This window comes from Diabrotica undecimpunctata, chromosome 7, assembly GCF_040954645.1.
Source record: "Diabrotica undecimpunctata isolate CICGRU chromosome 7, icDiaUnde3, whole genome shotgun sequence".
Taxonomy (NCBI): domain Eukaryota; kingdom Metazoa; phylum Arthropoda; class Insecta; order Coleoptera; family Chrysomelidae; genus Diabrotica; species Diabrotica undecimpunctata.
The window spans coordinates 90,539,141-90,563,136 of record NC_092809.1 but is presented as its reverse complement, the minus strand read 5'-3'; the positions used below and the strand labels follow the sequence as shown (position 1 = coordinate 90,563,136).

The following is a 23,996-nucleotide window of genomic DNA, read 5'->3' as shown; positions in this document are numbered from 1 at the left end:
TAATGTCTAGTATTTCCATCTCTTTGACGATATTGTGCGCTCTGCCGCTTTCGTACATTGTTCGCACATTCCATGTAGCAATCTTTATCCTCCCGGGGATTCTTCGCACCCTATGCCCATCTAAGGGCTGCCGGGGACTTAGGGCCATTTCTACTTTGTCGCTTGCCATGTTAACTATACTAGGGATATCTTATAGATCTTTAATGCGGTAGTTTCCCGTTGCTTTCCGCATCTCCATGCCGTTGATCAATCTTGATTCCTCCGCCTTTAGAGGTAATTTCTCGCCTCTAGGACAAGGGGTTGCCCTACCACTTGTCAATTCTTCCACCCGAAGCTGTTGACCGACAAGTGGGGGACTACTTATACCGGTAGTCATTCGGTGAAATTTTCGACATATCTGTCTACCCTCACTTAGTTTAGCCTGCACACCAATGCAGTTGCCCGGGGTGTGGCGCGTGGAGCCATAAGTGAGAGTTAGGTGTCTTATGAGGACCAGTTATCAAGAACCATCTCCCGTCTATGACGCTCGATGTGGTCGTTCTTATGTTCGGGATCAGAATTTTCGTCCACTGTGCCACATCTTCCGTGTTGTTCCATTCTTCTTGCTATCTTTCAACTGATCTTTCCCTTTCCTGTCTTCTCTCAGCCACAGTAAGGTTTGGGCCTCTTCTCTCATAAAGCTCTTTTCTTTCCACCAAAACATGCAACGGAACACATCCAGTGATGGTCCATAAGGCTGCTGCAGACACAGTCCTGTAGGCGCGTGCCACTCGCAACAGACTTGTTCTGTCCACTCGTGTCATGAGACTCCTATAGGCCGTTATCTCTACCGCCTCGCTCCAGACTGGTGCCGCGTAGAGGACGATTGACTGTACAACACCGTGTAAGACCTTTCGGATTTGGGTCCTCCAATGTTCGGCATCATCCTCCCCAACGCAGCCGCACTATTCGCAGCCTTCCGGACCACCTCCCGCACGTGCTCCTCCCATTTTCCATTCTGGTGCAATGTCATTCCTAGATACTTTACTTGTTTCTTGGGTGTTCGACATGCTCCCGCATATTTTAATTCAATATTTTGTCTGTTCCTTGTCCCCTTCAGAATGATGGCTTCGGTTTTCTCTGTCGCAAGTTTCAGTCCGTGCTGCGTCATCCATTTCTTTATTTAAACCCGGTATTTGAGATCTGGCTCATCCCGGGCTACTACCAGTACAGCGAGGCCATCCGCGAATGCGAAGCGGGTTGTACCCTCTCCGTATTCACTGTGCATAACCCCGTCATATGCCAGATTCCATAGCGTCGGCCCCAAGACAGATCCCTGGGGTACCCCGGCCGTCACATCCACGATCGTGCCCTTTTCCACCATAATCCTTCTCTCATACAGATATTCCGCCACCACATTCGTCAGGTAACCAGGACATTCTCTCTCCTCCATTGCCTTCATTACCTCGTTCTACTTCAACGTATTGAATGCATTCTTAACATCAAACAACAGCAGGGCCGTTCAGCGATGTTCATCCTCTCTGTTGCGCAATGCTTCAAGTACACTCATGATTGCATCAATCGTACTTTTCCCTTTACAAAAACCAAATTGCCTCCGAGATAAACCACCTGACCTCTCAATCATGTCGTCTATGCGTACTCGCAGCATCCTTTCATACAGCTTACTGATGCATGGAAGAAGACAGATGGGGCGATACTTTTCCCTAGCTTTGGGAAGCAGTATTAACCTCGATGTCCTCCAAGGCTCAGGAAAGGTTTGTGCTTCCAGCAGTGCATTCATGTGTTCCAGAAGCCACGTAGGTTCCACCCGTCCTAGACCCTTCACCTCCTCAGGTGGTATCTGATCTAGTCCGGGGGACCTACGAGTCTTCAGTGAACCCAATGCCTCGATAAGTTCCTCCATGGTAAAGGGTACAGCCCGCTCGGTTCCTTCATCTCTCCATACATCATGACATCTGCCGTCCGGAAAAAGGTCTCTTGTTACCTCAAGCTTCTTGTCCATAGGCATTTCGTAAGAAGAATACGCATTTAACTTCTTCATGACGATCTTGTATCCCTGACCCCAGATGTCCTCATCCAGCTTTTCACACAACTCTTTCCAGTGCCTTCTTTTTTTTGTACGGATTTTCCTGTACAGTTCCCTCTTCCTTGCGCGGTACTCTTCCTCGATCTCTTCGATGACCTCAGGGTTGATTCCTGCTCTACATCTTGCTCTTGTTAACCTTCGTCTTATTGCTATACATACATTTCTTAGTGCCTCGATGTCCGCATTCCACCAATATGGCATCCTGTTGACATCTGGGCGACCAATCGTGCTTCCTTCCATCGCTTCTTTAATGACTCTCTCCAGGCTTTCCACTATCGGTGATTGACCCTGCATTATGCTCACTCTCCATTTAATTAGCTCCTCGTATACTTTCCAGTCATTCCCATCGCCGCATCTGCCCCCCGACGTCCTGAATGCACGGACCGTGTTAGTGGTCCCCGTTCCAGTTATCGAGAACTCAATGTGCTGATGTTCAGTTCCAGTGTGGTCTGGCAAAACCTTCCAGCCTCTTGCTTTTTAAAGCACGCCTAAAGCTTCTCCAGCCACTAACATATATTGGTGAAAACCCTTTTTTAGTGGCTCATAGCATGTACACTTTGTTACACTGATGATGGAATTTACATTCCGAAAACGTTCTGTGTTCGTGATATAGCCCGTTTGGGTATTTTATTTAAACTTTTTACTAAAAATTTGAAATAAATTTTTTTGTTTGGAGAAATATAACAGCAGACCAGCCGCACCCCCTCCATCTGAACAATCACATATCCTTCTTTCGGCTTAATTTCATACAGTCGCAGTTTCCTATTGTAGATTCGTACAGCAGCCCTCCCTGTCGTATCTACAAACCATCCTCTTCTTTTCACCGCTGTTGGATTTGGTTCCGCCGTCACCAGCACATCGATGTTCTTTTCTACTGCGGCAGTCTCAGCAAGATCATGTGCTAATCTTGCCGTACCCACATTAGTTTGGAGCACTCTCGAGTCATGTTTTCTTTGTTTGCCATTTCTATTCTAAACCTTGGACTTCTTTCCCGCTTTCTTTTACACTCTCGTACTCTTCTTGGGACTAGTCCCCAGTTATTTCTATTTTCAACTACTATTCCAACACCCATACTTGGAGTGTTGTTTTTTTGTTTGCTCGATTATACATACTCAAATATAATAAATATTTATTCTTACTGATACTTATTGAGTTTCATAACTTTAAAAGTATTACATATATTATAGTATACAAGTACATACTGAATTTATTGAGATCATTCTTTAAAGGTTCTTTGTGTTGCGTAAATTTCTCTTTCTATAAATAATAATGTCTTCCAGAAATTCAAATAGAATTGTTCGTCCGCGTGCATTGAGAAACGTTGACATTTGTAAAATTAAACAAATGGAAAAGCTGGCAGATGAAGTGTTAGTTGATGCTTCATTAATTCCAGGGTTTCTCTTTGCTGCAAAAGATTACGAAGCTATCAATACTAGTTTTAATGATCAACATACTGAATTAATTAATTTAATTGCTGTTGAGGAAGACGTAAATTTAGATACGGAAGAACTAATTAGATCTGAATTTGCTAATAGTATTAATAAAATAGCTTCTCTTTATTTCAAACATAATTCATTATTGAACAATACTACTAGTGGAACTCAAAATGTGTCCGCTGATCCACATATTAGATCAAAAACTAATGTAAATCTTCCGAAACTAAATTTAAGTATATTTGCGGGCGAAATTACCGATGTATATTTGCGGGCGAAATTACCGATTTCCCCACATTTATAGATTTGTATAATGCTCTTGTACATAATAATTCCGATCTTTCTAATATAGAAAAGTTTAGTTATCTTCTGCAATCACTTAAGGGAGTACCTTACAATTTAGTTAAAAGCATTAAGCTTCAAGATTCTAATTACATAATTGCTGACAACACCTTAATTGATCGCTATGAAGGTAAACGAGACTTATCTAGAGCATTATGGAAAAATATACAAAATGCCAGTGTGGTTAAAACTGATGATCCTGTCTCACTTAGAAAATTATTAGATATTTTCAATGAAAACTTAGCCTCTCTAGAAAAATTACTTTTTTCTCCCTCTCAATGGGACTTCATTCTAATGAATTTACTGATGGACAAATTGGATGTAGAAACAGTTAGAGCATTTGAATTACACTTTGCTTCAAAAAATGTACCTTCCTATGAGGAAGTTTATAAGTTCGCATTGTGGCGTTGCACCTCATTGGAGTCATATAAAAGACAAGTCAGCAAAAATGTTAAATCTATTAATTCCGATACTTCTAATAACGTAAGGTCTCGTCAAACTTCTACATTTTTGACCAGTTCTGTCAAAAATAAGTGTCTATTTTGTGGTTCGGATCATGCTGTATTTAAATGCAACCAATTTCTTGCTGAATCACCTCAAAAACGTTTTGACTTTGCTAAACAGAATAAATGTTGTATAAACTGCTTGTCTAAAACTCATATTACGGTCAAATGCCTTTCATCCAAAAGATGTACACATTGTAATAAAAAACATCATACTGCTCTTTACTTTGATAATCTCAATGCGAATGATCATTCTTCTTCTTCTTCTCACAACGAGGTTGCTAGTTCATCCAACGATCCTATGCCTTCTATATCCGCCTTATCAAATACTTTGACAAATAATGTCTTGCTAGCTACAGCTACAATCTATGTTCTCGATCGTTTTGGTAAAGCCTTGGAAGTTAGAGCCTTATTACACAGTGCGTCTCAAGCTAACTTTATTAGTAAAGAATATGCAGACAAATTAAGTCTCCCTAAACTTAATGCGGCTTTATCGATACAAGGTCTTGATAGAATGTGCACCCCAGCCAAATCAGGCGTAAAATTGAACATTTCTTCGTTTTATGACATAAACTTTCATTGCGAGATAGATGCAATAATTCTTCCTCAAATCTGTCAAAACATGCCAACTGTTCCAATTTCTTTAGACAACTTGCCGTATCTTCAACATTTAAAGTTGGCTGATAAAATGGCAAATATTCCAGGTAAAGTTGATGTTCTATTAGGAGCAAATATTTTTCCTTACATCTTAACAGGAGGAATTATTAAAACCCTTAATGATCAGCTTTCAGCTCTTGAAACAAGTTTCGGTTATGTTTTGATGGGAAATATTCTACCTACAAATATAACAAATATTCATTCCTTTTTTACGTCATTTTCTGCTAATGATTCTGAGCAATTAGATGCGACATTAAAACAATTCTGGGCCATTGAGGAAGTACCAGAAGTTAAATCTTATTCTCCGGAAGACTCGTTCTGTGAAAAGCTGTATACTCATAACACTTATAGAAATTCCGAGGGCAGATTTGTAGTAAAGCTGCCTTTCAAAAACGAAATACCTTCTTTTGGCGACACGAAACGTTTAGCCTTACAAAAATTTAGTTCTTTAGAGCGCAGAGTTGCCAAAAATGAATCACTTAAGATTCAATATTCAAGCTTTATCAAAAGTTTCATAGATAATCACACAGAAAATGATGGAGTTGAAGAAAGCTGGGCAAAAATTAAGTCTAATATCTTAGCCTCGGCCAAGGAAGTTCTTGGTGAAAGAAATATAAATAAAAATAAATCGTTCTCAAGGCGACGAACTATATGGTTTTGTACAGAAGTGAAGAAAAAATATAAAGAAAAGAAAAAAGCTTACCTGAAATACATGTCAACCAAAACACAAGAGGCATGCCATAATTACAAGAAAGTTAGAAACGAAACACATGCACTTGTAAGCATAAGAGGTCAAAGAACGAAGGTAAAGGAACTATAGTATATTTAAAATACAGATGCACTGGGAATAAACAGAATCACGATAAGACACGTAAGAAGCCATAGGCGTACGGTTTTGCTTGTCTATTAAATTATTAAAACTTGATAGAGTTGCTACTTGTTTTAGGAAGATTATGTTTCAGTTTGTTGCAAATCCAATTAATGAGCTTGTTAATCGTTGTATTTATTTTTTACTTTTATTTTCTAAATCGGTTCTTGGTTTCTAAATATGTAACTATTAGTATTAATATTTCTATTTTATTCTTGTTTTGTTCTGTCAAGTAATTATGGTGTTTTTATAGATTAATGTTCATAATTATATTAAATAATTATTTTTGAATATCGGCAGGTTGAATTAATAATAAGTATACAAAAAAAATGTCCAGCAGAGATACTGCTAATGAAGTTAGCCATTTAGCCATGAAAAAATGCCATTTCGATGTCAAAACAAAAGAAATTATTTTAAATATTTGTAAGTGTGAAATAGAAGAAAATCCTACTCTAACAATAGATGAGTTGGTAATAAGGGTTGCACATATGTCAGGTGTAGGCCGGCAAAGTATTTATAATATTCGTATACTCAGAGAATATAAAAATACTCACATATTTTCAGATCCAAAAGTTAGTCAGACTGGCAACACAATAATCAATATAGTAGACAGACCTGATAATAATGCCATAAGAAAAAATGTGCATGAGTCTTATTTTAGAAACGAGATTTCTACTGTGGAAACAGTTTTAAGAGAAGTTAATGGGGATAATGATCTGGTTAATTTTAAAACAACAACATTTTATCAACTTTTTAAGACACTTAATTTTAAGTATCAAAAACGAGAAAGGCATATTGTTAGAAAAAGATGAGATTGTTTTGTGTAAGAGGGAATATATAAAGAAAATTAAATCTTACAGAAATGATAATAGTAAGATTTATTACCTGGATGAGACATGGGTTAATACGAAATTGGACATACGAAACCTAAAGTTTGGGTTGATAAGTCTATCGTTCCTTCAAGGCAAGCCTTTCTGGATGGTTTGTCTACTGTATCAAAAATCCATCAGGTACCTTTAAATGTCAGTTGAAATATGTAGATCGTTTTAAATTTGCAGTACCTTTATAAAATTTCAGATATAGTAACTGCAAAACAATTATCGTTGGACGTCATCTCCTTAGAACGTATCGTGCCTGCCTTATATCTGTAAATAATGTTGAACGGTCGGTTTTACTTTAAAGCTACCAAGTTAATGAAGAGAAAAATTATTTATTGTTATCGTTTATAGATGATATCAGTGTCATACGTTTTAACTTTTAACGTTTTACTTGTTTTCCATTTAAGACAGTAGTGACTACGGATTTGTTTCTGATGCCATATGGGCTTTTCATTCAAAAAAATCTGGCGACTATCAAAAGATGATTGGTGATTCATTTGAAAAGCGTTACTTTTCGGTATTAGAGAAACTAGACAAAAGTTCAGTGGTTCTTTTAGATAATGCACCGTACCACTCAAGGAGAGTGGAAAAAATACCGACAACCGCGTTGAAGAAAGCGGATATTCAAGATTGACTCCGATAAAAAAATATAAGTTTTGAAAATTCTAAAATTTGAGCTATATTTGATTATTGTGAATAAACATAAAAAACAATAGACATAAGTATATTGTAGATTAAATGGCCAAAGAAAATAATCAAATATGTAGTATTGGGGTTTCCGCCATGTCACTTTGAGTTCAATCCAAGTTTTGAAAATTCTAAAATTTGAGCTATATTTGATTATTGTGAATAAACATAAAAAACAATAGACATAAGTATATTGTAGATTAAATGGCCAAAGAAAATATTCAAATAGTATTGGGGCTTCCGCCATATCACTATGAGTTCAATCCAATTGAGTTAACTTAGCCAGTTAAAAAATTATATTACAGAGAAGAATGCTACTTTTAAACTTTCAGATATGAAAGACCTTTTTAATGAAGGAATCCGGGGTATTACATCTACAAAATAGCAAAAATGTATACATCATGTTCAGCAGAAAGTCGAATAAAAGATGTGGGATCTTGACAATATCATTGAGTTTTAAGTTGAACTGCTGATAAAACTAACGTAGTTAATGAGAGCAGCACGTAAGACTTTTATTCTGAGTAAAATAAAGAAAACAAGAAACGCTCAGTTCACGATTGGAAACCCCATTTCAACCGGAAGCTCTTAGATATTACATTTAATTTTTAAAAAAAATTACAGAGGTTAATTTTATTAATTCATACATTACAATAACGTTCACATTATTATGTTGTTGGAAAACTTCATTCTAACATTTATTTGATTTTATCTTTGTATTCTTATCATAAAATATAAATAAATAAATTTAAAGTAAAAGAGGAAAATACCAGTGGCTGGCTGTATACCATAGTTTAAAAAACTAACATAGAAGGAAAATCTTCTTGTGTATGATGACTATGATGGTATATTTTATTAAAAAATAATTTAAAATTTATCCTCATCTTTCATCTTTATATTCATCTTTTGGATGAATTTTAAATTATTTTTTTAATAAAATATACCTTTATACATAAAAAGTTTTTACTTCCATGTAAGAATGAATTCAAGTACGTACAATTCCCTGCCGCACGTCTTAGCTGTAACAGTAACACCGATACAACAGCGGCCCAACTAAGTTATAGTAAATTATTCCGCGTGTAATGACTACTAAATGATATGGTAAGCTGTTAAGTCCTAGTGTCAGCGGTAGCTTATGCTACGATGTCCATTAATATAATTTCTGAGGTAGATATCTACGTTTATACATAGTTAAATTATGAATTTGAAGTGCTCCTCGTAACATTCATAATGGATTGGTTTGTTTACTTCTAGTACATATTTATTGGTTATTTAGTATAATAGAACCAAAACATATAGAAAAGGATACGTGGATTGACTACCTAAAAAAGCTCTATGCAGAGGAAGAACAAACGATGCTAGAACCGGAAACACCAGAAATTACCACAAATGAAGAACTTAATATAAATGTACAGGAAGTTCGGAAAATACTTAAAAACCCGAAGAACAGAAAAGCAGCAGGTAAAGATGGGATATCAAACGAATTACTGAAATATTGTGGAGCAGCTATGACAGAACAATTAACAACACTAATTAATAAAATTATATATCAGATTAAAATACCGGAAGAATGGAAAACGAGCGAACTAATTCTACTATTCAAAAAAGGAGATAAAAAACAGCCAGAAAACTACAGAGATATAAACTTGTTACCTACTATGCTAAAAGTTACAACTAAAATTTTACAAGTGCTAATAAATCGGAGGATAAGTTTAGCAGATGAACAACAGAGTTTTCGTAGTGGAAGATCGTATACAGATGCAATATTTGTCATAAAGCAAATTATTTAGAAATCACTAGAGTATAATAGACCAGCATTTCTGTGTCTGATTGACCCAAAGAAAGCGTTTGACAGAATAAGACTCAAAGATGTAATCCATACTCTGTATAACAGAGAAGTTCCCCTAAATGTTATAAAAACTATCGAAAACATCTACCAAAATAACAAAATTTAAGTCATAATAGATGGGCAACTTACAGAACCTATAGAAATAGGCAGCGGAATAAGACAAGGGGTTTCATTGAGTCCCATGCTCTTCAATTTGATCATGGATGAAATCATCAAAAACGTTAACAAAGGAAGAGGATACAGAGTACGATGCAATATTGATAGCCCAAGATAAAGATAATCCACAAAGACGGGTCCACAGATTTAACATAAGAGCAAAAGAATTTAATATGACAATCTCATCTCTGAACAAGTAATGGAAATAAAGTACCTGGGAATTACACTGTCTAGCTATGGAGACCTGGACTACGAAGTGAGGGATCAAGTACAAAAAGCAAATAGACTGGCAGGATGCCTTAATAACACTATATGGCGAAACATACACATTAACACTGAGATGAAGTCAAGAATTTATAAAGCCAGTGTAAGACCAATAATGACATATACCTCAGAAACAAAACCCGACACAGCCACAACGCAAAGGCTACTGGAAACGACAGAGATGAGAGTACTGAGAAGAATTACAGGAAATACGCTGAGAGATCGAAAGAGCAATGGAGACAGAAGAAACTGTAACTTACAGAGTATAACTGAATGGACATAAAATAGAAAAAAAAAGAATGGAATAACCACATAAGCAGAATGGGGGGGAGGAGACCCGTGTCGTCAAAATAGCAAGAGATAAGTCACCAATCGGCAGAGGAAGTATCGGACGACCGCGCAAAAGATGGAACGACAACCTTCCATAGAGGTATTAATCCGCCAATGATCAAGCAGAATTGGTTATAAAGAGGAAGAAGAAGAAGGTGAGAACTAGGAAGTCTTTCCATTTAACCCATCCATATAATACGTTCAGGTAAATGGAAATACATGGTTGGGGTAAAGGAAAACATGTTTCCTTTTACCCCAAATAATTTGGTATATATGTAAAACCTTTCAGATGCCACGAACCTATGTTAAGAAGCGACCGGCTATATTCAGCAGAAGACTTACAAAAAGCAGTGGCTGACGTTTCAACCAATAATTTAACATATTGGCAAGCTTCTGCTCTTTACGGAATAATAATTTCAAACATCAGTAGAGTAAAAGGTCGTAAAATTGCCGAAGGAAAACTAGGTTGTGGAAGAAATCGTATTCTAACACCTGAAGTGGAACATGATATTGCTCAATGTCTCATGGAACGATCGAAAATAGGTTATCCTTGTTCAAAAGATGAATTGTTTCAATTAATGCAGAGCTATGTGTTACAAAATCAAATAAAAACTAGCTTTAAGGATGGGAAACTTGGACACGATTGGTATATTGGGTTTATGTCCCGCCATCCTAGGCTAACCTTAAAAAACGCTGAACATCTCCAAAAGTCAAGAATGTTAGCAAGAAACCCAGAGGTAGTTTCTTTGATAAACTAGAGGAAGTAGTTTTAACTTACAATATCCTATCATCATTTACATTTAATGCTGATGAATCTGGATTTAGTTCGGATCTCTCAAAAAGCAACAAAAATTTTCCATTATGAACTAGCATCTGAAAATTTAAACCTAGAAAAAACATGATTATAAAGAACATTATCTTGAACCTTAAAAGCAAGATATAAATAAGGATTATCTGTAACCTTTACTATCATATTCCTATACCAAGCATTTGTTGTTAAACTAGATAAATTCAAGAGAGAAACTTGAGTTGCTTCAGGAATTCTTGAAAGGGAGTTACTACATTTAAGCGAACCACTACGATGGACAACAGTAAATTTGTGACAAGAGAGTTTCATTATCCACCTGGCAATTCTAGGAGAAGGGTTCTTCATGCTATATAACCACTGTAATGAGAAGTGATCTGTAATAACAGTACTATCATCACTACCGTCAATATAACATCTACATTTTTCAATAGAAAGCAAAATTGCTAATAACCTTTTCTAAGTAGTAGTATATTTACGCTGAGCTATTGTTAAAGTTTTGCTGAAATATGCAATAGGATGTTGTAATCCATCATCCTTTTGAAATAAGGCACCACCCACACTAGAGTCAGTTGCAAAAGCTGTTGTAAGAACCTGTTTAATTTTATGAAAAGCTTCATCAGCTTCAGAAGTCCAAGAAATAGGTTGCCCTTTCTTTCTGCCTTTCAATAAATCAGAAATAGGACTGCAAATTGTAGCAAAATTGTTTAAGAACCTACGGTAATAACCAATTATGCCAATCAATCTGGGTTGTATTTGTGGGTACAGGGTATTCCAAAATAGACTGGACCTTCTCAGGATCAGTTCTTAATCCTTGATCATTCACTACAAATCTAAGGAATTGCATTGAAGATCTGCAAAACTGGCATTTCCCAAAGTTAACAGTAAGATTTGCATCTTTCAAGCGTTTGAATAGCATTTTCACAGTTTTGATATGATCATCAAAATCTGGGGTTACAACAATAATATCATCAAGATAATAAAACAACATAAGATTCTAATAAAGAACATAACTGAGTCTATACACGTAGCTTGTGCACTATTATGAAGGCCAAAAGGTAAAACAGTGAGACAAAATAAACCTCAATTTTGCACAGAAAAAGCAGTTTTCAATTTAGATTCGTCATCTAAAAGAATCTGATAAAAAGCCTGTTTAAGGTCAATAGAAGATATGAACTCAGCATCAGTCATAAAGCCACTCAGCCATAAAGGACCACAGTGCACTGGTAGTTAAGGGTTCTATAACCTTAAGTTTAAGCATCTAATCAACTCCAGTATTTAATACTTTCTGCATAGCAAGAGATAGTGGATACTATATTTACTTAATATGTTTAGCATTAGCAGTGTCTATATGACGTGTATATATATATATATATATATATATATATATATATATATATATATATATATATATATATACATACGTAGATTTTTTTATATAAAAATCAATTCACGTCATTCAAGACTTACGACGTCAGGGCCCTAAAGTGTTGCCAAAACATCAGAATAGTTAATTAGTGAGAAATTTTCAAAATGTTAAATATTAAGGAATACACTAGTTAATTGGATTTTTAAAATGAAGAAAATCATCACATTTTTAAAATTTCTTTTTTTACTTTTCAGTAATATGGAAAACAAGATACGTTTAATCCATAATCCAATATTGTCAAAGATCACATACAAATGTATAATTTTAAATACATTTTAAAACTCAAATACTGAGGCACTAAATAAATCAATAACTTTTAATACTGCATCTAAATTATGGATAATTCACTGTGACATTAAAAAGGACTGGGAAAACCTGTGTTATAAAAAGGAAATGTTAAATGGACAGAAAGCTTAACAGATTTATAAGATTTCAGGAATGGGTTGGATAATATTCGGGAGAACCTAATCCAATTGCATTATGAAGAGACCTTCCAAAAGAAACTGTAGAGTGTACCAAAAGCAAATGATCAGTCTCGAGGTATACCATTTTTTAAGGTTATCTTAACTTTAAAAATAAATAAAAATGTTAAAACTTATTCTTCAATATTCGCATTATCCAGATAAAACCACAAGATAAAGAAAATCCACACATAATATACAAATATACATTTAATATAAAAAAATTCAATATTTATTTTTTAACGGTTTCCACACAATTATATTTAAAATATTACAAAATGATACATTAAATAAAAAAATATAGTGCAGTACATGTAAAAAACAGAAAGATCTATTTTACTACCATTTAGAATCATTCTATTCCTTGGAGAATGTTTAACAAAATTACAACTATGAAACATGACTGTAAAATTTGAAAACAACCGAATAAATTGGGAGGGATATTAAAATCGATTAAAGTCAACAAATTATTCAATCAATCAGTCAGCTTTGGATCAATCAATTCAGTTAATCTTGGAATGAAGTAATTTATGCAGAAACGTAGTATAGACTTTCCTTCCAACACAACATCTGCATACATTAAAGACCAAGTATCACCCCTTGAAGTTCAGCTGTTTTCTGATCCAGCAGGAATGAGAATAAATACAGACTGAACACTGATAAAGCTCTACTTTCACAGTTTCACCTGCATTCGTTTTAACACTAGTTGTTAACCTCTTATACATTACTCTCAGATATTCAGACGGCACTCCTGTTTTACTTAATGTCCACCACAATAGCTTCCTGATATAACTTTGTCATATGCCTTCCCAGGATTAATAAATACCATGTGCAAGTCTTTCTTGTTCACTCTAAATTTTTCCATTAGCTGTCTTATAATAAAAATTCTTGTTGTGTTGTGTCTTGCGTAAATCTAAATTGACTTCTATACATTTTTATTTCTAGAACCTTACACTAGATTCTGTTAGATTTCACCATACATGTATGATAATAAAAACATATTTTGAATAGAGTGCTGTGAAAAATTGTCTGAACAAAATAAAGCAAATTTTTACTGGAAATAACTATTACAAATCAAATTAAACACTAAATAGCTATTTTAAAATTTCTTTATTATTTATTAAAAATTTGGGATATCGAAGGAGGGAGAGCCCTTATTGGTGCAATGACGAAGGAAAACCCCCCTCTAAACTTTGCCTAGTACCCAGTGCATTTCAATTAAAAAATACATATACATATACGAGGATAGATTGATATTAAACTAGCCTTTGATGGATGGCGCTATTTGATACCGAATTGGTTTCGGTGTTGATATTTGCCATTCATGACATGACGGCTGTCAAAATTTTAAGATTTAAAAACAATTAGTTTGGTTTTTACGGCCGTCAAAAGCAAGCAAATTTTGTGTTTTCGGAGAAATGGAAAAAGTCAAGTATCGTTCGGTGATGTAAGTTCCTCCACAAAAAGGGTAAAACGAATGTGCAAACAAAGCCGACCTGTATGAAGTTTATGGTGAGGTTGCACCTTCGTTAGCAACAGTAAAATTTTGGAAAGTTGAATTTGTTCATGGTCGTACGAGTGTTTTTGATGATGAGCGTCCCGGGAGGCCAATGAAGTCACCACGCCGGAAATGATCAACAAAGTCCATGACATGATTGTGGCAGATCGTCGAATTAAGCTCCGCGAGTTAACAGAGGTCCTAAACATTTCCTACGAACGCATACACATCATTCACCATCATTTGGACATGAAAAAGCTATCCGCGCAATGGGTGCTGCGTTTGCTGACAATGGATCAAATGCAAAAACGTGTTACCACTTCGGAGACGCTTTCGGCGATGATACGGCGCGATCCGAAGGATTTTTTCGCCGATTTATCACCGTTTATGAAACCTGTGTGCGTTATTACACACCGGAAACCAAAGAACAGTCGAAATAGTGGCGCAAACGCGGCGAAGGGCCGCCGAAGAAGGCAAAGAGTGCACATTCGGCCGGCAAGGTGATGACGACTGTTTTCTGGGATGCGAAGAGCATCATCCACATTGACTACTTGGAACAAGGAAAAACAATTAATGGTGAGTACTACGCAGCATTATTGGATCGATTCAACTTCGAGGATTCCTGTATTTTGGCAAAAGAAAAAAAACCGAGCAAAACGTGTTTTCTTGGAAATGTGTTACATAAAATCTAGTACATCTTGCATAAATAAAAAGTCTGACATAGATAAATTGAGCAACATTTATTGTTATTTACTAGAAAAACATCAAAAATAAAATAAATATTTTACCTATACATATTCTTGTATGCATACTGGTTGCATACCATTAAGACAGGTTTAATAATTAAAAATAAAAACTACCCAATATGGGCCTCTTGTTTCTTGAAAATAAATACAATATTAAGAACAGGTAATTACATTTTAATTACATTGTTTTTTCTTTCTGTTCTCTATGTATCAGAGTTAAAACACACTATTAAAAGATGTCATGAAATAAACTAAGTTTTACTATCCTGACAAAAATTTTTAGAATGTATTGTCCATTATTATATTTTATATTTGTGTTGTTAATGTTGAGTGTCAAAGTTTATTTTAAATATGTCTCACGTTGGTTGATTTGATGTGTCATATGCTAGGATTAGGCTAGTTGTTTATTTTGTACTACGTCAGAGGCCTTCTTAAGGTTAATATAGCAAATTTACCATATGGTGTGTCCATCATCATCCATAGTGTCATGTGATATCTCGTATGCCACTATACGCTCATTTATAACGAAGATGCTGTGTAGTGCTCTTTTGGTAGTTACCTTGTTTATTTTTTCTATCTCAATATGTTTGTTATATCTTCCGCTGTCATTTTATATGTAGCATGTTAGGATTCGATCAGTTGTTCATTTTGTGCTCAGCCAGAGGTCTTCTTTAAGTCAATAAATCAAAATTTGTCTTATGGTTAATATATTTTCGTATGTCGCTATACATTCATTATTAATAATAAAATATACTGTGTAGTGTCTTTATCAACGTACCATTTCAAGAAAAAAATATGATTAAAATGTCAGATGTTGGTAGTTCAAATTTCTTTCATAGGTGGCACAGTTACCCTACCAGACAAACAGTGTGACTTGTCGGCCTAGCCTTTTATATAGATAGATTATTCTTCTTCTATTTAAAGAAGTCGCCAACTGTAATTTTATTTCAGCTATTACTATGATGTGGTAGGAATTTTTTGTGTTATAGTTTTAATTAAATGTATGTACTTATTGTAGATCCTAGAATAAAAGCACTTACTGAAAATAAATATAGTGAGTTTAAGTCATGGTTTGATCAAAGACTGGATGATGCCATTGCTGCAGCGGAAGCCCAAGAATCTGCACAACCTAATAAAGAAGGTATATATAAAATCTATATTATCCCCCACTGAGTACAATCTTCCGTGGAATTTTTATTTTTAATATAATTTTACTTTTTCTCTTTCTCTTCTTCAGGTGCTGTTGCCAAGCTTTTATACAGACTGTACTCAGGTATGCTCGTTTATGGAAGTTCTTTTTTATTTTAAAAAATAATTACTTTTGTTTTAGAAGGCAAAAAGGAAATCGTACAAAAAACTATGGTTTATGCAGCTAATCCATTTTCTGCTGATGAGAAAGCTAGAAAAGAGACTCAAGAGAGGTTAAATAATATACAAGACGAAATGATGCAAACTCAAATTAAGTACCAAAGAGAATTAGAAAGGTAGGAAATTCATTTTGGTAATCTCTTTTTTATATATTTTGTGAAATAAGCACAGAGTATATTGCAGAATATGTTACAAAAAACTTAAAACCAAAAAAAGTGCCAAGAAATAATAATTTAAATAAGTAAATTCATGAACTGGGATAAACAAAGAATCACGCTAGCTGACACTATAACTGAAGTTCCACGTGATCTTTACTAATTTTAATTGATTAAATTACCATTTTAATAATAAGAAGGGCTGATGTGCGTCGTGTTATAAACACACTTTAAGCCTTGCCTGAGTCACAGTCACATTCTTAAAGGAATCAGTTAGTTCACTCTCGCATTTTGTATGTCCCAGTATTGCATCGACTCCTGGATAGTAAATTTTGAATTCGTAATAGACTAGGAGAAAAATGTGGACTGTTGCAATATTTAAAGTATTCCATCAGTTTCAAAAAATATTCCAAAATTATAATAAAATAATTATTATCGAATTTCATAAATGGTAAAATTATGCACCTACCTACTATACACACTTCTAAAGTTTGAAAAATTATGTGGTAATGGATTTTCTAAAGAACTATGTTCTATATTCATCCTTAATGTTTCAGTCATTAAATTTCTACTCCAAATCTTATTATTGACTTTTATAGACAATGATTCTTGAAAATTTTTTGTGCAGTGAAATAATTTATTGAAAAGTAAGGTATGTATTTATTTTATTACATTTGTTAACTTTAATGATAAAATTTTGTTTTTAAATGGTATATAAAATCTGATCAACCAAATTAAAGCTTTACTAAATAAGTCTTTTTCTTAACTAATTTTTAATTTCTGTTGTTTCGACAAAGATGTGTAAACATGAGTAATTCCAGAAAAGGTGTTCATGTCCAAGGTGAACAAATTAGATACAGTGTATATCAGTTTATGAAAAAAGAAAAGGAACAAGAATTCCTAACTATCCCCATGAGGAATTTGCAGGAAAGAGTGGCCAAAGCTTGTGATGTTTCTGTCAACACGGTGAAACGTACTGTTCAAGAATCATATAACAAAATCTCCTGGTGAACGCTTTAAATCACATCGAAAAACTATTAGCAAACCTTCAACTTCCAAACGGTCCGTTAACGAGTTTGAATAGGAAATAATTCGAACAATTATTTATTCTTATACTGTAATCCACAAAAGAAGACTTATAATGAAAAGAATTTTTGAAGAAGTAAAGAATGAAGAATGAGTAAACTTTAGTGATAAAATAAGCTAGTTTAGAAAAGTAGTTAAAAAATAGGATTTTAATGTAGAAATTCGATATAAAATCAAAAAGAATTGAATATTTAAGAAAACTTTAAACACTACAAAGACGAGGGGCGGTCGAATTTGGATTAGGGCTTGTTGCTTAGCGGCTCTACTTGCATAATCACAAAGGCGTATTGATCTGGAGACAAGTGTATTAATTCCTGAAGGTTAAGATCATTTTCGACAAACTCTTATTAGATCAAGCTGTTTATGTCAACATATTAAAATTTTTATATCTCTACTAGTTTAAAAACCTTGTTTTTATTGCCCATTTTCTCGTCTCTTTTTCCCTACATAACGAAACGTTATATAGTAAAACTAATGTTAAATATATATAGTAAACTCTCAAATATTGGGGAAATCTGCAAGAAAGATCTCCAAGAAACACTCGACGACAACTTAACATTAAAACTTAACGAACTAAACGAGAACAAGGAAACAAAAAACACAAGAAAAACATATATATATATATATATATATATATATATATATATATATATATATATATATATATATATATATATATATATATATATATATATGAAAATTACTGAGGAAGAACCGCGTTGAGAATTTAAAACTCGACGTTTCGGCACCCATTTTGGAGCCATTATCAAGAGTGATACGGTTCGGTTCGAGTTCGGGGTCTCAATCTGCCTACTCCCCTCACTCTAGACGTACCAGTATCGTGTTCTATATTGCAAGAACTGTCTCTCGGCACTGAGGTCTCAATCTGCCTACTCCTCAGTGTCGAGTGACAACCGGTCTTACCCTGTGTGGCTGCTTTTATACTCGCTGTATGCGCGGGAACGGTATGCGCTGACGTGGTCTGAACTTTCGTGGCCTGAGCGGTGTGGGCGGAGGTCGCTGAAGCAGGGGTCGCCATGTTGCCGGCAATCGTTTCGCGTCATCGCGCGTGTTCAAGCTGTTAGGCCGTTTTTCGATTTCGATAGCTTCACGAATGATTCTCGCTTTTAATGAGCGGATGGGAGCGATGGTTTTTGCTTTTTCGAAATCTATTTTGTGGCCTGTCTGAATATGATGTTGGGCTAGGGCTGAAGTGGTATCGGAATGTTTGACTGATAGAGAATGTTCGTAAATACGGTTATGGATTCGTCGGTTTGTCTGTCCTACGTATGTACGTGGGCAACTGGAACAAGGTATCTCGTAGACACCATGGTCTTCATTGGGGATTTGGTCTTTTACGGATCTGACGAGATTGGACAATTTGGAGTGAGTGCTGAAGATGGTTTTGATATTAAGAGGGATAAGAGTTTTACTGATCTTGTCAGTGACACCTTTAATGAAAGGTAGAAAGATTTTGGGTTGATCCGGCGGCAAGGTTTCTTTTTTGGATGGAATGGGGTTTAGAAGTTTTTGAATGCTTCTATTGATTTGGGTTTTGTGGTAGCCGTCTTGTAGGAGGGTTTGTGTTATTGAATTGATTTCGGATGACCTGTGATTGTTGTCGCTAAGTCTTATGGAACGGGAAATAAGAGTGTTGATGACTGAATTTAAATTCTCAACGCGGTTCTTCCCGTGAACTCAGTAATTTTCATTTGGGATATTTTCGGTCAATTTGGAGATAAAAAAGACAAGAGTTGTGCTACTTTATCTATTTATTGAAGACGTTTCGTCCAATGTTCATTGGGCATCATCAGTTCATCTAAAAGAGTATTATAATCGATACATCTATATGAAAAACAATTAAGTAATTAAAAGATCTGTAGCATTAAGATGTTATTATTTTGAAGAAACATAAAAAATTAATCTATTAAATAAATCAGCAAAAACACAGAAACACAGAACGCCGGAAGATTCCCAATTATATATATATATATATATATATATATATATATATATATATATATATATATATATATATATATATATTGTTTGTTTGTTTGTGTTTTTTTTTGTTTTTTCTTCGGACATCAAAGGATCAAGTTAAGTAGGAGTTCCTTTTTTCTTCCCTCTGGTACTTTTGTTCAAGATCCCAGAGGATATATCTGCAAGACGACAAGGAAACTTCCACCGTATCATTGGTGTAACAATTTATTAAACTAATAATTTTTTTCTGCATTGACTTTATGGTGTTTTTAATAGTATTTACAAATTTTAGAGTTACTAAATAATATCCTCCTCAAGGTTTAATTTTTTTTCCATAATAATAATTATATTTCATTATATTTAATAATTTTTATAGACCAAAATAGATCAAATCAAGGTTTTTTATAGGTTATATATAATTTGAAGTAACCGATTCTTTTAGGACATTCAAAAATTTTGCGGAACTCCTTTAAACCCCCAAATTCCATGTTTTTTCAAGCTTGTAAGGGTTTCTGTGGGATTTATCATATTATTTTCGCATACATCGTGTATGCGAAAAACCAGGTGTTCAAGCATTATGTGAGAGTTTTTACTGGATTTGCCCAACTTTTTTACATTTCTACATCACTAAGCAGTATGTTTTTAAAATTTTTATAAAACAACACGAAACGTATTTCGTATATTCAGAAAAGCTAGAAATTTCTTGAAACATGCGAAGAATTCGCTTTTTTTTAAGTATTTTTGGAAAGTTTACTGGATTGTAAAATCACATCTCATTACACGGAGTTATATGTAGAAAAATGAAAACAGTTTGGTAAATTCAGTAAAAACCCCCGAATAACCCTTGAAAACCTGATTTTTCGCATAAACGATGATTGTATTTGCTTCTTTTAGACCTGAAATTTTTTTTTATATATTGTTTGAATATGAATTGGAGACTCAATGATTCAGGTTGTATTGATTTAAAAAAAATATCATTAACCACGCAAAATTCGCAAAAACTCTTAAAAATTATACGGCTTACGGAAAAATATAGAAAAAATCAGAAATATATTTTTTAATAAAATACACAAAAAAAATAGACCGCAACTATCTCAAAAAAAAAATTACTCATTTTTTTCGAAAAACGATGCATTTTTAGGTTGTATAAACTCAACTATGGGTCTATAAAAAATAGACAGGTTTTGTCAAAGTCTCAACTATGCGTGCGAATTTTTTGAAATATTTAAATTGATTGTAACCCACCAAAAAAAATAATACCGTGAAAAACATGGTTTTTTGGGGTTTAAAGGTGTTTCGCCAAATTTTTAAATGTCGTAAAGGACTCAGTTACTTCAAACTATAATATATAACCTATAGAAAACCCTGATTTGATATGTTTAGAAGTCTAAAAATGGAGAAAATCAAAAAAAAACAAAAAAACAGTTTTTTGGGTTTTTGAAGATGGCCCATCTGAATTCCCACAAAAAAAACCGAAAAAATTACCTTTTTGGGGGAAGGGGAAGGGTGTGGCGGGTTAAAATAGCGCTGAGTCTTATAAGCCAGGAAACATTTTGAAATTTTCAGAGAACATAGGGAATAGCTCAAGGATCATTTTCTATATCATGTCGCTGTACGCTAAAACCTTGGGAGTGGTTGCCACCCCATATCGGGGGTGGGAATTTTTCATTACATTTTAACCATGGAAATCGATGTAAAAAGTAATTGCAATAAGAAAAAAATGTTCTTTACGTTTTTTTATTTATTTTATTTTTTGTGTTATTCGCGATTGAAACTAACAGTTTGTCGACGAAAAAATCGAATTTTTAGAGAGTTTTTTAAGAATAACTCGAAAAATATGCATTTAATCAAAAAACTGTAGATATCAAAATTGTGTCTTTTAAAAACAAAATCCTTTTTTTTTCATTTTTCTACGGCCACTACAAACCGAGTACTTCTACCGGGAAAACTTCAAGTATACAATTAGACCTACAAAAAAAGGTTTTTTAAAGCGAAAATTGAGCGACTTATGATCAAAATAAGGTCGGTACCTACGTTTTTCTGCGAAAAAATCAGTGAAAACTCCCTAACTACCCTCCTAATTAAAATTGATCTTCACCCTTATGTAATTCTTATATATATATATATATATATATATATATATATATATATATATATATATATATATATATATATATATATATATATAAATTACTGAGTTCTCGGGAAGAACCGCGTTGAGAATTTAAAACTAAAAAATATTAAAAAAATTGAGTTTTAAATTCTCAACGCGGTTCTTCCCGAGAACTCAGTAATTTTCATATATATATATATATATATATATATATATATATATATATATATATATATATATATATATATACATATATCAAGAAATGGAATACGACCGTCAATCCAATATCCAATATAAATTAAGGAACACTCGAAGAGTGGTGGGTTTTTCGGTCAAAGTGGAGAAATAAAAGAAGGTGGCTACTTCATCTATTTATTGAAGACGTTTCGCTTTCTAAGCAGAAAGCATCATCAGTTCATCTAAAAAGAACAATATGAAAAACCAAACATCCATAGAGAAGGTATTTACAAGTGTGTTACCTTAAAAAGACATGTAGCAGTCAATGATATTAAATGTGTGAAAAAGCTTACGACAATGGACATTTTGAGATCAAGTTGTATAAACAATTAATTAAAACTAGGTACAGTTTACAAATTAACAAACTTAGCACAGCAAAAGAACATGTGGTAATTGTACATGTATATAAAAAAATTTTTGTAAAAAATTTAAGTAAAACCATTAATATTAATATGCAGACAACCAAAAAGATCTTAAGATGCACTTCAACAGGTAACAGCAACAGGTATAACACCATATATATATATATATATATATATATATATATATATATATATATATATATATATATATATATATATATACATACATATATATATATTTGTGTGTGTGTGTGTATTATCAATACATCCAAGAAGTTTGGTCTATTTAAAAGGCCTAACTTTAGACATATTTATGTTAAAAGATAAATTGTTTTGTTTTTTTTTTGCAATTTCGTATTTTTTACCATTTTCTTTAAAATATCTCCGAAAATACTGGAGATACGGGAAAAATGATAAAGTACTAAATTGTAGCTTTTTTAATAACTGAAATTTCCTGTTCATAGATTTTCTTTACAATGAATATTTAGCGAAGTGTTTAAAACCTCTATTTACGAGCAAACACCCCCTTATTCGAGCCCTTGTGACGATATGCATCGCGTCGGTATCGTCAGCTCTTTACACACGCATCCCCACCACAAGTTCCTCTTCCATCGATGTACGCTAGAGGAGATGGAAGGCCTTCGACCGTATAAAAGAGCGGCCACCCCAAGAGAAAGAAGAGTTCCGTCGGAGTATTGATCTCCGAACAACTCTACTGGCCCTAGGATATTGACTGAAGGCCAACCGCTTCTGCTAGAGTATTGATCTAGTGACAGTTCCGTACCCGATCTTGGAGTATTGATCTGAGACAGCCCTATTCTCTTCTGTGACCAAGTATTGATTGGTGTTCCTTCGTACCTCGCCGGGCCGAGTGTCAATTGGCCCGTTCCATTTCGATTCCTTCGACCCTTTCCTTCCGGTCGGTGTGTATTATCGCACCGTTATTGCCGTTTAGATTTTGCCATTAATTGTATTTTATTTTTCGCAGATATTAAACAGTGGATATATCGCCGGCGATGCCGTCGTCGCCTGTATTGATGTTTTAGTTCTTATTGTATAATGTATTACCTAGGATGTAATTTTATTTTGTTATTTATTTATTTCGAATATATTTTTATTTAATTTAAACCTGTGTTTTACTGAGCCTGCTGTCTAAAAGAGCTACCAGTTACAAATTGGAGCCCGAGCAAAAATGGATATGCCGCTCCGTCCAGCAACGACAGACACAGACTCAGTAGCAGGTGTCACGACAGGTACGTCGTGGATATACCGCCTGTTGAAAGAGGAATTACAGCGCGAGGCCGAAAAGATCGGTTTGGATTCCAAAGCAACCGCAGAAGATCTAAGATCAAGGCTAAGAGACTTTTTTAATGATCGCGGGGAACCAACAGGTACAATCCCAAAAGTCAACCCTTCCAAAGGATCTGAACCCGTCGAACTAATTACAAGACCTAACAATACTGAGACAAATGTCGCAATCAGAGTTATTAAACCAAGTACGAAAGTGGAACACGCACTTCGATAAAAATCGTTCGGATGCAGTAGACTTTATAGAAAGGATAGACGAATTAAGCCTACACGAGATCGATAAACAAGATCTTCTAAGAGCATTGCCAGAGTTGCTATGGTACCGAAACAGCAACAAAAATTGGAAGTCATGGACAGACTTCAGCGAAGATTTTAAGAAAGCTTTCTATCCCAGA

At 34.3% G+C, this 23,996-nt stretch overlaps 1 protein-coding gene across 2 annotated transcripts in view; it reads left to right on the top strand.

Annotated features, from left to right (window-relative positions):
• Positions 1–23,996, top strand: part of Opa1 (Opa1 mitochondrial dynamin like GTPase) — a 213,901-nt gene that overhangs the window by 24,686 nt on the left and 165,219 nt on the right. The window contains exons 4-6 of one of the 2 annotated variants that reach the window (XM_072537686.1): positions 16,008–16,130; positions 16,227–16,262; positions 16,320–16,473. In XM_072537686.1, the coding sequence (XP_072393787.1) occupies positions 16,008–16,130; positions 16,227–16,262; positions 16,320–16,473 (313 nt within the window). The remainder of the gene's footprint in view (positions 1–16,007; positions 16,131–16,226; positions 16,263–16,319; positions 16,474–23,996) is intronic. The other variant, XM_072537687.1, reaches the window with a different exon arrangement.